At 40.9% G+C, this 17,199-nt stretch overlaps 1 protein-coding gene across 1 annotated transcript in view; it reads right to left on the bottom strand.

The window, feature by feature from the left end:
* LOC107292003 (cadherin-4) overlaps window positions 1–17,199 on the bottom strand; it is a gene marked incomplete at both ends in the record, with an annotated part of 277,419 nt that overhangs the window by 13,474 nt on the left and 246,746 nt on the right. Inside the window, 2 exons of the mRNA XM_015821060.1 lie at window positions 2,683–2,936; window positions 10,647–10,832. Of these exons, the coding sequence (XP_015676546.1) occupies window positions 2,683–2,936; window positions 10,647–10,832 (440 nt within the window). The remainder of the gene's footprint in view (window positions 1–2,682; window positions 2,937–10,646; window positions 10,833–17,199) is intronic.

The raw sequence follows: 17,199 nt of genomic DNA, 5'->3' as shown, positions 1-17,199 counted from the left end.
AGATAGATAGATAGATAGATAGATAGATAGATAGATAGATAAATAGATAGATAGGTAATATAGGCAGGCAGGCAGGCAGGCAGGCAGGCAGAGATAGATAGATAGATAGATAGATAGATAGATAGATAGACAGACAGACAGACAGACAGACAGACAGACAGACAGACAGACAGATAGATAGATAGATAGATACAGTAGATAGATAGATAGATACAGTAGATAGATAGATAGACAGACAGACAGACAGACAGACAGACAGACAGACAGACAGACAGACAGACAGACAGACAGATAGATAAAGATCGATAGGCAGGCAGGCAGACAGGCAGGCAGAGAACTAGGTATCAGTGCAGTATAATTAGTACAACCTATAATTAGATTTATCTGCTCATCCAGGAAGTTAGAGAAATTGATAACTGCGCTTTCTGGATTGGATTAGCATATTTGTCTGATGTTTAAAGTTTTTTTAAAAAATTAAGATTGTTATAAAGTTAAACTTTTTGTAACATTGTAATTTTGGGTTGTCTTCATCTTGTTAAATGATTGTTTGTACCTTGCTTTGGGTTTATTTTAAAAATGAAAAAAAAACACAAGGTACACCTTGTAAGATCAATCAGTGCTAAATTGATTTAGCTGATGGCAGGTTCACTGCATTCCTTTGGGTCACCTCTAAGCTGGTCCAGGTGTAGGAGAGAAATTAGCTCCCTGTTGAAGGACCAGCCATTGCAAAACAGAACTATGAAGAAAAATGGCCTTGTTAGCTAAGACATTCCCCTCCATCCTTAAAATTTCCACGGCCAATCCGTGCCAACAAGCAGAGGCAATGAGTAACCATTGTCATTTTTGCACCAGACAGCTTTATTCCCCCTTAAAATATCTCATCCCTTGAATGATTATAAAATGTCACACAAGTGATGAAAGTTTAATTGGCCCCAGTGCTAGTTCTACAGGGCACCTTCCTACTGTGCCAAATTTATCTCATGTTTGCAATAAAGGAACAGACAGATAGCCAGTGGGATCAAGAGACAAAGGAGGATAACTTAAATTTCCTTTTTTTCTAGGCTACTGTTCAATGTACAGGTCCACACAATCAACTGGGATTTAAATGTACTGAATGTTCAAAATATGGAAGGTCTGTGACAATGCTTACAGCCACTCTCTTTAACTGTTGCTGGAACTAAGCAGAATTCAGGGATAGTTCATTTATGAGGTGTGCATCTAACTCTTTTTTTAATACATGTACATCCAAAAATGTAATGGGTGAATCAGATATGTCCTTTCTTGGGAACATGGAAATCATGCAAAATGCAGAGCATAATTAACCAGCCACTTTGACATTCATTTTATCAGGCGTTGGACTAAGAAATAGGAAAAAAGTGTAGAACTTGTGTGTGACCCTTTAAAGCAGCTGCATCTTATCCCAGGATCATACCTTTTGAATTTGAACTGATACCAGAGTTCAAAGCAGTCATGATCTCAGCCATGATGGCTCAATGAAAGCTCCACCAGTTTTTCTGTGTGATGCACATTAAAAACAGCCCTATCATCTTATCTGAGTCCAGACCATTGCTCCATCTATTCCAGAACTAAGTGTCAGTACTGCCTGACAATCTAGGTTTTGAGCAGAATTTCCCCAAATCTGCCTGGCAATGTCAGGGACTGAACCTCAAACCCAGATCATACAAAACTGGAGGCTAACCATTAAGCTATTGATCCTTCCTGTGGGATAATTTTGCATTGCCAGATGTTTCCAAAGACACAGATTTGCCAATGAGAAACAAGGTGGAATGGATTTCAGTAATTATTTAATTCCAAGATCCCTTTCCAAATACAGCTGCTAAATAAAACAGCAGCACAGTTCCGTACTGTATTGAGGCAGTAAACAGATACAAGTGTAATGTAAGCTCCAAACAAGTCTCTTATCTGACGGGTCCTTGGTATTCTCAGAGCCTGGTGGTTTTCTTGCAGATATTTCATTACCAAACTAGGTAACATCACTAGAACCGATGATATTGCCTACTTTGGTAATGAAAGGTCTTCAAGAAAACCACCAAGCCCAGAGAGCGCCAAGGACCCCACAGTTCAATCCTGAGCTACAAATATTGTCTTGTATAACAGGGCTCCCCAACCTATGGTCTGCAGCCCACTGCAGGGCCGTGGCCTACTGGCCACCGGGCCAGGGGACAGGCTGGCCAGTGCAGGCACATGTGTGCGTGCACTCACCCCCACTTGCACTAAAGCCTGCAGACCCATTTGCACATGTGTGTGGGGCTAGCAGCAGCAGTGGCTAGCACCTGTGTGCATGCACAAACAGGGCTGCTAGAGCCGTGTGGGTTGTGCGGCCTGTTGACACATGCATGCGGGGCTAGCAGCGGTGGCAGCTAGTGCCTGTGCAAATGGGGCAGCTAGCCCCGTGTGGGTGTGCACGGCCCCATTTGCGCACGTGGATTTGTGCGCGTGCAAATTTCTCAGCTGATTCCCTCCGGGCTGCCCGCATGAAAAGGTTGGTGAGCTCTGTTCTATAAGCCTCTTATCTAAAAACCAACTGAACCCAACCCAACTCCCATGCATGTGTGTAACATGGTTCCATCTATTTTACATCCTTTCTGGTTACCTGTGGTTCACAGGCATTCAAATGTTGACGATCTTCAAAATCATGAGCTCTACCTTCCACCATCATACCTGATAGCCTGTTGCATGAAACGGTCAGGATCCACTGCTGAAAAAGTCGTGAGTGCTGTCCCTGTAGGCACACCCTCTTCCAGCCTGATGAGTTTGTGGTTTGTTGGGAAGTAAGGGGGCTCATTGACATCAGTGACTGAAATGGTGACTCCGGCTGTAGACTGGAAGGACATTTGGATCCCGCTGGCAAGAGGAGCTTGATTGGACACCATCACCGTCAACATAAAAGCTCGGTTCATCTCATAATCAACTTCCTGAAATGAAACAGAGGCATGGGAAAGAAATATCAACTGGAAATGCCATGATCATTCAGTATTCTATGGTCTTATTATGTTTGTTTAGGTGTTGACCAGAATGCTGGATTGGTTTATAAGGAAGAAGCAGAATAGTTGAGTAGATGGTCCATGTGATATTCTGTGCTAATGTGGGAAGTCAGCTCCCCCCAGAGAAAGAAATATTTTTGGGAATATTAAAAGGCAGAATATTTCCCCAAAGGATCTTAAAGGCAGAAACCCCCCCTCCCCGCCCAAGTCTCTCTGCCCCAAACAGAAACCAGGCCTGCAAAAATGCAGAAGTGATAATCATGTCAGAAAGATTGGAGTCAGGAAGCTGAGATTAGAAAGATAAAGATCCCTAGAATCAACAATCTCTCACACCAAACAAATCCAACATTCATCAGCTACAGCCCCAGAGAAGCAGGATATAACCTTTGGGACATAATAGGATTAACCCACCACCATCAGAATACCAGAAGGGCTCACTCAGACTCAGGTCAAAGTTCATGCCACAGGAACAACTCCAAACAAAAGTCCAAGAAGGTATAAAAACCCACTCCCTACTACATGTGGTCAGTTTTTCCCTAGAGCCATCTTTCTGTCTGACTCTCCTCTTCAATAAACTGCAACCTTCTTTCTAAAGCAGTCTCCATTGTTTATTCTCAGCTTGGATTTGACCCTGATGAATTTTTTTCTTTCAACACTAAGGAAGGTCTGCTCCTTGACTAGCTATTTGAAAGTAGAAAAAACAAGAGTCCATTGGCATTTTAGAGGAATCTTCCCAAAGTACCACTCTACAACTGGATTGGGATTGCAAATTTAAGAACTCAAGAGTTCTATCCCACCTCATCTGAAGGACACCTAGTCTGAATAGTCTTGAAAAATTATGGGTAGCAAATGCTAATGATTTCTCTTCCAGCGCAATGAGGATATTATTTTGTCCAAAAATCAAAAAGAAAACTCCAGTTATCATAATTTTACTGCTGATTCAGTCTGAAGCCCAACTGAAATTACAAATTGTAGTTATAAAGTTGTGGAATTTGTAACGATAATTAGAAAGGGTTGCCTGTCTTGCAATAAATATCCTTATATTTTTAGAAATCAGACAAGTAAAATCCATCCACCAACCAACCAACCATCTCTCCATCCTTCTTTCCTTCCATTGCTCCCTCCCTCCCTCCCTCCCTCCATCTCTCCATCTATCAACCATCCATCCCTCCATCTCTCCATCCATCCATCCATCCATCTCTCTCTCCCTCCCTCCCTCCCTCCCTCCCTCCCTCCCTCCNTCCATCCATCCATCCATCCATCCATCCATCCATCCATCCATCCACTCTCTCCCTGGCTTTCAAGCCTTCCTCATAGCAATCTATGGCTTGATATAAACTTGCTAGTGTCACATTTGGAAAAATCAGTAACGATTAAGTTAGCACTCTCTGATACTTATTAGATCAGATCTCAAGAAGCCAGGAATAGCATCGTTAATTCTGGCACTAAGGGTAGCAAATGAAACATTGCTGGAAGGCTTTTAAGAGAGAATAGCTTACTGCAAGTACAATGTTAGGAGAGTGCTTAAAAGAAGGATATACAGCCTTGCAAACAATCAGATTCAGGACACCGAATCAAAGACAGAAGTTTTATAACTTAATATGGAATAAACCACTGGGACTAAACAATGAACACAATTTTTAATACCCTCAGAAAGGATATTATTTTCGGAGGCATCAGAAGATAAAGGCTTCTCACATTTCAAATGTGCAGGTAATCCTCAACTTACAAGGGTCCATTTAGTGACAGTACAAGGGCACTGAAAAAAGTGACTTATGGCCGTTTTTCACACTTATAACCATTGCAGCATCCCCGTGGTCACGTAATCAAAATTCAGACGCTGGGCAACTGGCTCGTATTTATGACACTTGCAGTGTCCCAGGGTCACAGGATCACTTTTTGTGACTTTTTGTAAAGCAAAGTTAATGGGGAAGCCAGATACACTTAACAACCAGGTGACTAATTAAACACTGCAGTGATTCACTTAACAACCATGGCAAGGACGGTCATAAAATGGAGCAAAATTCAACTGTGTCTTGTTTAGCATCAGAAATGTGGGACTCAATTGTGGTCATAAGTCAAGGACTACCTGTGTTGGGATGCAAAACCCAGGAAGGGATTTTCATTGGGACCAGGCGACAAACTTCTCTTTATGGGGGGGAAAGCAAGCTGCTCTTCCTACATTTGGAGTTACAAATAATCTTTTTTGCAAGAGGAATGAAGAGGTTCTTATTTCTGAACACACTTTTTTTTCTTGTTTGCATTTTCTTGTAGGAAAAAAAATGATTGTTACTAGTCATATAGTAATAATAATAATAATAATGATAAAGTTGGAAGGGACCTTGGAGGTCATCTAGTCCAACCCCCTGTTCAGGCAGGAAACCCTATACCATTTCGGACAAATGGCTGTCCAGTCTCTTCTTAAAAACTTCCAGTGTTGGAGCATTCACCACTTCTGGAGGCCGGTTGTTCCATTGGTTAATTGTTCTAACTGTCAGGAAGTTTCTCCTTAGTTCTAGGTTGCTTCTCTCCTTGATTAGTTTCCATCCGTTGCTTCTTGTCCTGCCTTCAGGTGCCTTGGAGAATAGCTTGACTCCCTCTTCTTTGGGGCAGCCCCTGAGATATTGGAAGACTGCTATCATGTCCCCCCTCGTCCTTCTCTTCATTAAACTAGACATACCCAATTCCAGCAACCTTTCCTTATATGTTTTAGCCTCCAGTCCCCTAATCATCTTTGTTGCTCTTCTCTGTACTCTTTCTAGAGTCTCAACATCTTTTTTACATTGTGGTGACCAACTGTTATGTGTTGCTCAGTCAAAGGATTTGATGGCATTTCTTAGATGAAGTTAACTGTGTTTACGCTGGCTAGGTTGTATCTGGATTCAATGAACTGATGTACTGCACTGATGGAAACTAATGAAGGAGAGAAGCAACCTAGAACTAAGGAGAAATTTCCTGACAGTGAGAACAATCAATCAGTGGAACAACCTGCCTCCAGAAGCTGTGAATGCTCCAACACTGGAAGTTTTTAAGAAGAGACTGGACACCCATTTGTCTGAAATGGTATAGGGTTTCCTACCTAAGCAGGGGGTTTGACTATAAGACCTCCAAGGTCCCTTTCAGCTCCATTCCATTCCATTCATAAATGCGCATTATTTTAATTCTTCTAATATGGGCGATTAAATATTGGCCTTAATCATCCATTAGGGGGCAGGATGGCTCAGCAGTTAAAGACGCTGAGGCCCGGCTACTGAGCAATGGGGTGAGCTCCCCTTACATGCCTCATCTCCTGCCCACCTAGTCGTTTGAAAGCATGCAAATCTGGGTAGATACACTTTGGTGTATCAGCGTTCCATGAACCTCGGCAAATAGTCATGCTGGGCAGATGACCACAGAAGTGTCTCCAGACAATGTTGGAGATACGCACAGCCCCCTAGAGCCAGACATGACTGGACAGGGGAAACTTTTATCTTTGCCTTAATCACCCATTATCAACTTACAGATCTTGTAGCGTTTCCACTTTTCTTTATGTTTGGATTATATCTCCAGAAGTTTAGAAGAACCTTTTCTAGTGGCTTCTAATTTGGAAACGATCACCATAGTTACTTAAGCAGTACATATAATGCAGATAAATAAGGTGGGGTTTGAATTGTCTTTTGGGTTTTGTTTTTTGTTTTGTTTTTTAGTTCTAAGGGCATTTTTAGCTACAAAGAAATAAGTTATCCTCTAGTTATTATGTCTGGAGAAAAGCAAACAATAACGGAGTGCACCTCTCTTTCAAATTCATTTCTATATTCCTCGCAACATTCATATAATGTTTTAGGCAGCCACAGAGCACCTCTATTCCGTGTTTGGGGAATTTATTCAGACCCTGCAACATGATCCTTTCCCCGCCTTGCCTAATTTATACAAGGCTTGTGATGGAGATAAGCATCTTCTGCCACAGAGGGAACGGTTCTTGTTGCAGTGAAAAATAAAATTGGAACTGTACATCATAGATGCCTCTCGGCAGGCTTGTTTCAATGGCAGAAGAGCTTAGGATGGAAGCTGCAGAAAAGATACAGAATAGACTTGGAAGTGACTTTGGAGGTCTTCTAGTCCAACTCCTCCTGCTCAAGTAGGAGACCCGATACCATTTCAGACAAGTGGCTGTTCGGGTCTCTTTTTAAAAGCCTCCAGATGAAGCTGGATGAAGCTGCTTGCAGAATGATCAGGCTGCAATGGATGGTTTGTTTTCTGATTCTAATGTTGTTGTTTTTTAATGCCCCGTTCACACACAGGATGGGGAAAGTTAGGTCTCCCCCCTCTTTTAGAACATAGAATAATAGAGATGGAATGGACTTTGGAGGTCTTCTAGTCCAACCCCCTGCTCAAGCATGAGATCCTATATACCATTCCAGACTGTCTCCAGAAGCTGTGAATGCTCCAACACTGGAAGTTTTAAAGAAGAAACTGGACAGCCATTTGTCTGAAATGGTATAGGGTTTCCTGCCTGAGCAGGGGGTTGGACTAGATGACCTACAAAGTCCCTTCCATCATCATCATCATCATCAATCTTCTTCTTCTTCTTCTTCTTCTTCTTCTTCTTCTTCTTCTTCTTCTTCTTCTTCTTCTTCTTCTTCTTCTTCTTCTTCTTCTTCTTCTTCTTCTTCTTCTTCTTCTTCTTCTTCTTCTTCTTCTTCTTCTTCTTCTTCTTCTTCTTCCTACTACTACTATTACTATTACTATTACTACTATTACTATTATTACTATTATTATTTGGCTGTTCAATCTCTTCTTAAAACTCCCGTAATTTCCTGACAGTTAGAACAATTAATCAGTGGAACGACTTGCCTTCAAAAGTTGTGGGTGCTCCATCACTGGAAGTTTTTAAGAAGAGATTGGAATGTCATTTGTCTGGAATGGTATAGGGTTTCCTGCTTGAGCAGTGGGTTGGACTAGAAGACCTCCAAGGTCCCTTCCAACTCTGTTATTTAGTTATTCTGTTCTGTTGTTCCGTTAAAACTATAGCATGGAATAGCTTTGGACATATTTTCAGAGAAATGTACATGGGATGAGATACATAACTAAAGGGTTCTATCATTTATTGAAGGCTTTCTCAATCTGGTGCCTCCCAGATAAGCTGGATTTTAATACCCGGAATTTTCAGGGAGCGTGATTTAGCTGGAAATGATGGAAGTTAAAATCTAACACAGTGGAGGGGCACCAGTTTAGGGAATGTTGTGTTGTGGAATAGGGTTTAGGAAAAAAATCCTGGCAGATGTGGGTGTCCATGGCAACTACAGATGATCCTTGACTTAAGACCACAATTGAGCCCAACATTTTTGTTGCTAAGCAAGGTAACTGTTAAGTGAGTTTTGCCCCATTCTTTCTTGCCACAGCTGTTAAGTGAACCACTGCAGTTGTTATGCTAGTAACATGGTTGTGAATGAATCTGGCTTCCCCATTGACTTTGCTTGTCAGAAGGTCACGAAAAGTGATCACCGGATTCCAAGACACTGCAACCGTCATAAATAACTGTCAGTTGCCAAGCGTCTGAATTATGATCACGTGACCATGGGGATGCTGCAATGGTCATACGTGTGAAAAATGGTCGTGTCATTTTTTTCAGTGGTGTTGTAACGTCAAATGGTCACTAAGCGAATAGTTGAAAGTTGAGGACTATCTGTAAGGCTATATGTTTGTGGTCATTCCAGAAGAATCTGGACCACTATAAAGAATAAGATACAGGAATAATCTAGTCTTTGGCTGATCCAACACAGTTCTTCTTTTATTATTACATACTAACTGCTGTCAGTGTGAAAATATGATCCGGGGACATTTCAGTGTCCACATCAAAAGCTTTGCACTTTTCTACCATCAGTTGCAGTTAATTTTATTTCAGCTAATGCCTTATCTAGAGGATAATTCCCACTTGACAAAAAAGTTCTGACAAGGCAATCTTGCTGATATGGATCAAAGCACTCATTTTATCCCAATAGAACTGCCACGTTTCCTTAAGATTCGCTTGTGTGATGTACAGATTTCTTCAGTAATGGCTCAGCTTATACTATGGGAAGACCTGCAAAGTCTGGACAGAGTTGCATGACCCCTAGACCACCACATTCATACTCACGGCATCCACTTAAATAGAAGCCAGCAGTGTGCTGCAGCTGCCAAAAAGGCCAACACAGTGCTAGGCTGCATTAACAGAGGGATAGAATCAAGATCACGTGAAGTATTATATGGTGAAATGTTACGGAACCATTCCGGTGTGAACCTTATGACGTAGGTCAAAACCAGTGGTGCTACATTTTTTCTACAACTCTGAGATCTTTCTCATGTCTCTTCTCCAACAAAGATGATTAGGGGACTGGAGGCTAAAACATATAAGGAACGGTTGCTGGAATTGGGTATGTCTAGTTTAATGAAGAGAAGGACAAAGGGGGACATGATAGCAGTGTTCCAATATCTCAGGGGCTGCCACAAAGAAGCTATTCTCCAAAGCACCTGAGGGCAGGACAAGAAGCAACGGATGGAAACTAATCAAGGAGAGAAGCAACCTAGAACTAAGGAGAAACTTCCTGACAGTTAGAACAATTAACCAATGGAACAACCTGCCTCCAGAAGCGGTGAATGCTCCAACACTGGAAGTTTTTAAGAAGAGACTAGACAGCCATTTGTCTGAAATGGTATAGGGTTTCCTGCCTGAGCAGGGGGTTGGACTAGATGACCTCCAAAGTACTTTCCAATTTTTATTATTATTATTATTATTATTATTATTATTATTATTATTATTATTATTATTATTATTATTATTATTATTATTATTATTATTATTAAGAGAGGATGGTATTCAGGATTTCAGTACAATACAGTCTTGAACAGTTTAATGGGATGTTAAAATGGCATTGAACGGGCAAAGCTTTATAAGTCGGCTGGATGGAATTTTGAGCTGCATGTAATATTGACTTGATTTTTTTTCTGTTTCTAAAAATCAATTTTATTTTTAATAAGAAAGCTATAATGTTATGCCCTGTTCCTATTGGATCTTGAACCCATATCTGTGCAGTTCCAGTGACATACATGTTTGTCAATCCACCTATTCCATCCCATTGCATCCCATTCTTCCATCCCCTCCATCCCTTTATTCCTTCTTTCCTTCCTCCCTCCCTCCCTCCCTCCTTCCACCCACCCTTCCCATCCCATCCCATCCCATCCCATCCCATCCCATCCCATCCCATCCCATCCCATCCCATTCCATCCTATCACTTTGTATCCCACCCCACCCCATCCCCTCCCCTCCCCTCCTCTCCCTCCCTCCTAGTCTATCCATTGTATGCATCCAGGCATCCATGCATGCATGCATCCATCTACTACAGGGTCTTCAAACTTAGTCCTTTTATGACTTGTGGACTTCAACTCCCAGAATTCCTCAGCCAGCATGCCTGGCTGAGGAATTCTGGCAGTTGAAGTCCACAAGTCATAAAAGGGCCAGGTTTGAAGACCCCCGATCTACTACATGATGGTTGTTGTATTCATTGAATGTGTTGCCTTCATGAATCAGATCCCTACAAAGTCTGCACCAACTTTCCTCCAAATTCAAATCTCTGTAGAACTTGTCTGTGGAAAAAGTCCCCAGAGAATGAGAGACAAACATACCCTCACAACAGTTACCAAGCCTTCATTGGTAACAGGATCAGTCCTAATGGTAAAATGACCGGAAGGGTCTCCACTGATTATTCGGTAAACAGCATTCCAGTTGGGCGAATGGGGTTGATCTCGGTCCATCACAGTCAAATTAGCGACAACAACTTCTATCCGGTTTTCTGGAACTTCACCAGAATACTGAAAATAGAAAAGAAAGTTCTGTTAGAGGTGTCTTTGTGTTTGTGTGCCTGTATGTGTGTAGCCCATCCCAATATATTTAGAGTTATTGAAACATCTTACAGACACTTTTGAGAAGGCAGTTGTATCCTGCATGGAGAAAAGCTTTATCCTCCACCTGTGTCTTCCTTTAACATGTCCACAGTTCCCACTTTCAAAAGCTGTATCTTAAGCAAAAGACATTTGTTCCCAGTAAATAAAGTTTTATGTATTGTACAAGGAGCATTAATTCTACCAGCCCCACAGCTTACTGTTATTCCCTTATTAAGAAGCTCAGATCAGATATTTTCCCCACTATTTAACCTTCAATGCTCTGGGCTTACCTCGTCCCCCTTATACAGAAAACCTCAACTTTCACCAGATAAATACAGTTGCAATTCATCATTGACTCTTTTGTGATTCCAACATAGACTTATAGACCTGGAAAGGCCTCTAGCTATATGAATTATCTAGCTCAACCTTCTGCATTGTACAAGGAATCAGCCCATGCAAATTAGCTGCCTAGCCTCTTCTTACAGACTTCCAGAGATGGAGAATATGAGCGAGTTTGGAAGAGTCCATCTATTTATATCAGAAAATGGTAGCCTTGATGATAGCAACAGTACTTAGACCAGGGGTCCTCAACCTTGGCAACTTTAAGACTTGTGGACTTCAACTCCCAGAATTCCTCAGCCAGCAAAGCTGGCTGAGGAATTCTGGGAGTTGGAGTCCACAAGTCTTAAAGTTGCCAAGGTTGAGGACCCCTGACTTAGACTTATATACCACTTGTGGCCCTCAAAGACCATCCTGGGTCATAGCAACATTTTGTCTGGAATTAGATTAATTGAAGGGTTGGAAGGAGCTTTCTTCTGAATAGGAGTCCAAATGGAACACAAGATATTCAATAAGCAACTGACGTTCCTGTTGACTGTTTCAGTAAAGTGATAGAACAATATGCTTGCATTGCCCTTGAAAGCAAGTGACTAGCCTGAGGCCAGCCTATAAGGTTGCATCCTCCAATGTGCTGCTCCTGCCTAGAGCACTTGCCATCTAAGTCCACTGCAAGACCTCAAACGTCAGATCAATTCTGATTCCCCAAGTGATAGAATGTGAGGGTTTGGTTGACTGCTTAACGCAATTCTTTTAAAAGGGCATCTTTCTTCAGGCATGAGCATTACCCTGTTAAAAGTTGGGCTTTTAATGAATAGCAGAGAATTACTGTGCTCACACGAAGTCCAAATCACTTCTAAATTATTGTCAGAGTGTCAGAGTAAAGGAGAATACTGCATACCTATCCATTTTCTGTCCATCTCCTGTCCTCCCCATCTTCCACCCATCAGACCCACTTCCCTGCCATCCTCCTCCTTCAAGGCAAAGGAATCCATAATATTAAATGTTGATGACTTTTGGAGGGCTTGGGATGGAGGTGGTGCAATCATTCTAGCCCTCTTGGACCTCTCAGCAGCTTTCCATACCATCAACCATGGTATCCTTCTGGATCAGAAGGCAGGACAAGAAACAATGGTTGGAAACTGACCAGAGAGAGAAGCAACCTGGAATTAAGGAGAAACTTCCTAACAGTGAGGACAATCAACCAGTGGAACAGCTTTGCCTTCAGAAATCATGGGTGCTCCATCACTGGAGGTTTTTAAGAAGAGACTGGACAGTCACTTGTGTGAGATAGTATAGGTTCTGCTTGAGCAGAGGACTGAACTAGAAGATCTCCAAGGTCCTGTTCTATTCCATTCCATTCCATTCCATTCCATTCCATTCCATTCCATTCCATTCCATTCTATTCTATTCTATTCTATTCTATTCTATTCATCAGCTTAAAGGGTTTGGAATGGGAGGCACAGGATTACAGTGTGTAAGGACCCACCTCACTTTACATCTTAAGAAGACAAAACTCTTGGAATATTTCTTCCAACAGGCATCTTTATTAAGAAAAAATGATTGCAGGCATTCTAGACAGGATCTGAGGGATCAACCCCTACCATTTAATGTTTTAAGTGTTTCCAAGCAGCCCCCAGCTCACAGTTCTTCCGGGCGACGATCACTCATCCTCTCTTTTCCCAGATCTCAGGTGTTGCATTGTTCTACCCCTTTTCCCTCGCTGCTGGCAAAAGGGAGGCTTCAGAGAGAGAGTAGATGAAAGGCGATGGCCATATTGTTATGTTCAATCCTCTTGATAAGAGTCAACATCCAGTCACTTTGTAGTTTAAATGAAGGAAGTGAGAGTCATAAAACCCCCTTGCTTCCTCCTCCCCTTTCGTAGTATGACAGAATCCAGAGAGAGTAAGAAATGTTTTTTTTTCAAAGTAGGTAGCTAGAAATGAAATATAATTGGATTCTGACACAGTGATTCTCCTTCCTTAGTGGCTGGTTCCAGTTGGAGTTGATAGGAGAAAAAAGGTCAAACCCTAGGTCCCTGCAATGCAGGATATCCCAAGGCTCAAGGCTTTGGGCATTCCTTTTTAATATTAATATGAAACTGTTAGGAGAGGTCATCCATCAGCATAAGCACCAGTATCATTAGCATATTGGTGATATCCAGTTATATATCTCCATCCCTAGCTGGACAACTGATGCTGTGGCACTGTTGATTGAGTGCCTGGCAGCTGTAAGAGTCTGGATAAGGAGGAACCAGCTTTGATTCAATTGTGGCATGACAGAGTGGCTGTGAGTTTTTGGGTGGATGGGATGGCACTTCCCCAGATTGAACTGGTGCACAATTTGGCCAGGGTGGGACTTTGCACAGATTTATCTTGTCCATCAGTTGAGCTCTTTCCTTGACCAAGAAGCCTTGCTCACTCATGCCTTGGCCATCTCCCACTTGCATTACTGAAATGCAGCCTAAATGGGGCTGTCCTTGAAGACAACCTGGAAACTTCAATTGGTGCAGAATGTGGCAGTGTGTACAGTGAAGGATGCCCCTCAGTTTGTTTATGTGACATCTCTGTCGTGCGAACTGCACAGGCTTCCAGTTTCTTTCAAAGTGCAGTTCAAGTGGTAGTAATCACCTTTAAAGCCCTATAAAGCCCAGGGCCAGATTATCTATGAGAACACCATTCCCTAATACCTGTGCATTTGTTTTTTTCTTGCCTAAATGTAGAACCTTACTTTTTTTCACCATTGAATTATGATAGGCTCTTTTGAAAACTGACCACTACTTTAATGATGAGTAATTTTGGTCATTAGTGGTCTTAACAGTTTTCAGGCAGGTGACAACTGCAGCATAGGTTGCAAAAAACCTGGATGAGCATTTGTTCAGTCATTCAATCCCTTCTGCCTCTCTGGGTCCTGACAGACCACATTTTGATGGCATTGCATATCAGTCATTCCTCTGAAGGTTTATAAGCTCCTGCTTGTATAGTGATAGCATCAAATCATCTTGTCTACTGTTAGCCACTTCTGAGATTGCCTTTAATTTTCCAAGCATCAGGATCATCTTCAACAACTCTTTGCAATATCTATCCCCAACATTTATGTTAGAGTTTCATTATTTCATTCATTCATTTAAGTGAGTGTCTGGTTTCACTTTGTGTAGTATTGAATTATGTGCATTTTTTTTTTTATCAATTCAAGGTATTCTCAACAATTCTGTTCATCACCACAATTCAAAGAAATCAACTTCTTTTTTCATTCAGTCTTTCTGATAATCTGGGTTTCAAAGCTGAACAGTACCACTGGGACAACTGATTATTTTAACATGTGTGCCTTTATTGTCACTGTGATATTTCTGCATTTTATATCAAAACACCTCTTCTGCTATGCAGTAGACATCTCTTTATTTCACAGTAGAGTATTATCCCTGTATATTTTTGAACCTAGGAAGATAAAGTCCACCAGATGGCAGAAAAACAGTGGTTTGGACAATTGTCATCCAGATCTGATATTATTGTTATGATAAATAACATGTTCATACAGAACATAGAATATAGAACATAGAAGAATAGAGTTGGAAGGGACATTGGAGGTCTTCTAATCCAACCCTCTACTTGAACAAATGGCTGTCCAGTCTCTTCTTGAAAACCTCCAGTGATGGAACACTCATAACTTCTGAAGGCAAGCTATCCCATTGATTGATTGCTCTTACTGTTAGGAAATTTCTCCTTATTTTTAGGTTGCTTCTCTTATTGGTTAGTTTCCATCCATTGTTTCTTGTCTTGCCTTTTGGTACTTTGGAATACAAAATACACAATATACAATATAGACAAGGCTGCGTATCTTTTTATGGAGGCAGTAGTAATGGTAAGTATCATGGAGTTTCCCTTTATTATTGAAGGGACATAGACACTTAAAATTAAAGTGCACTGCAAAGTCAATTCAAGCATCCCTTTTTATTGTCGAGGTCTATAAACTGCAAAGATCACTTCCGTGCTTTGCTCCATAGCTTAGCAAGCTTTGGATAAAGCCACCATATCCTTATATGGTTGCAAAGCGCTGGAGAGATAGAACAAGGAACAGACAGCCCTGCTGCTGGCAAATGGGCTCATTAGTTAAGGCTAATTGCCTCATTAGAAAAGGGCGTGTACGTAAATGCAGAGATAATTTGTGCCATATCCCAATTGGACAATTGAACAATTTAAAGGGATGCTTTTAAATTAAAGTGAATGCTGCAAATAGCCGGTTTTCATTTGCACAATATTGAGCTTGCAGCCATTTTCCACACCCAACGTGAAAATAGCAACTAGCATATTTACAGTCCATCTCCCAATATGTCTGTAGAACATTGGAAAAAATTAGCATTTTTAATTGTATAAATATGGGAAGGAGAGACTCGTTTTGAACACTGATGCTATTTAGCAGAGTGTCTTGAGATTTCATAATGGAAGGCCTTCAGTTTTGTTCAAGTTATAATCAAGGAAGGTTTGATATTTTCAAATGTATACAATATGGCCTCTTGTGTCTTCTGTGGTATTTCTATTTTAACGACTGTTATTTTAGAAGCAATGTGTGTATCCCATTCAATCTTTCTAATTTAATTTTAGGAAATGTTGCAAATGGGCAAAATTATTTCCAATTGTATAAAATCAGGGAATTAAATACATTCAACAATGTTTGAAAGGAGTCACAGTAATAAGTTAAAAGGGGAGGAAAATCATACTTTCTGCAGAAGAAACTCACTCAGTGATAAAATGAAATGGTCAAGAGAGTTATGTTGAAAAGGCAATCTTTAAAGACTTCATAACTCTAAAAGGATGTTATCTACTGAAATTCTGAAGAATTGATATAAAATGAAGTAAATATTCCTAGCCAAGACAGGTTCATAGTATAAATCAGTAGTAGTTCAGTAGATAAACTAGACATCCAGCAGCACTGAGGATTTGCTGGAAACAGGTGATTAATCTGTCATAACTATTTTACACAATTAATGCAGCAAATCCTTTTGCATTATCTCTCTCTTGCATTTTAGTATCTGATGACTATGGACCTCATAGTTTAAGGATTGATATTATATTATAGCTGGGCCATGCTGCGTTTTGTTGGCGGTCAACGGATAAATTGGATGCCAAATTGTGATTTTAATATAGATTTTATTTATTATTTATTATTTTATGCTAGAATTTTTAACTGGATATTCCTTGAGTGGATTTAACTTGCTCCGGTCTTTGACTGTAATAAACATTGACTTGACTTGATTGCAAAACTAGACGTTCAGATGATAACATCTAATGCAGGGGTCCCCAACCCCTGGACCGTGGACCGGTACTGGGCTGTGGCATGCCCACAACTGGTCCACACAAACAAGCAAAGTCCCATCCGTGAGATGCAGGCAGCACACAAAACCACACACTCTCTGGTCCACAGAAAAAACTTTTTCTACAGAACCAGTGTTGAAAAGGTTGGGGATCTCTGATCTAATGAAAACTGAAGATCAGCTCACATATGTGAGCAAGGAATCCCATTGTTTTTTAAACATTATTGACCTATAAATTTCATCAACTGCAGCCAGGGTAACCAACAATCATGTCCATCAACATCTGGAAAGGCACAAATCCCCCCCCCCCCCATGCCTTGTTCTGGTGAATGATCTCAAGAAGTCAACTAAGAGTTGGGTATTCTTACAAAATAAAGACACTTAGACAGATCTGGTTTTATTGACAGGGTTACACCCAAAAAGAGTGCTATTATTCCAATGCTTATGTTTGTTGAATGTTTGAATGTTTATTATATTTATATCCCGCCCTTCTCCTTACGGACTCAGGGCGGCTAACAGCCAGATAAAACAACTACAAAATACAAAATACCAATACTACAGTTAAAACACAATTAAAAGACAAATATTAACAATTGGCCTATAATTTAAAATAATTTTAAAACCCCCGTTAAAAATTTCCCCTAGGCC

This window comes from Protobothrops mucrosquamatus, unplaced genomic scaffold, assembly GCF_001527695.2.
Source record: "Protobothrops mucrosquamatus isolate PMUCROS unplaced genomic scaffold, P.Mucros_1.0 scaffold1241, whole genome shotgun sequence".
Lineage (NCBI taxonomy): Eukaryota > Metazoa > Chordata > Lepidosauria > Squamata > Viperidae > Protobothrops > Protobothrops mucrosquamatus.
This window is presented reverse-complemented; position numbering and strand designations above follow the sequence as displayed.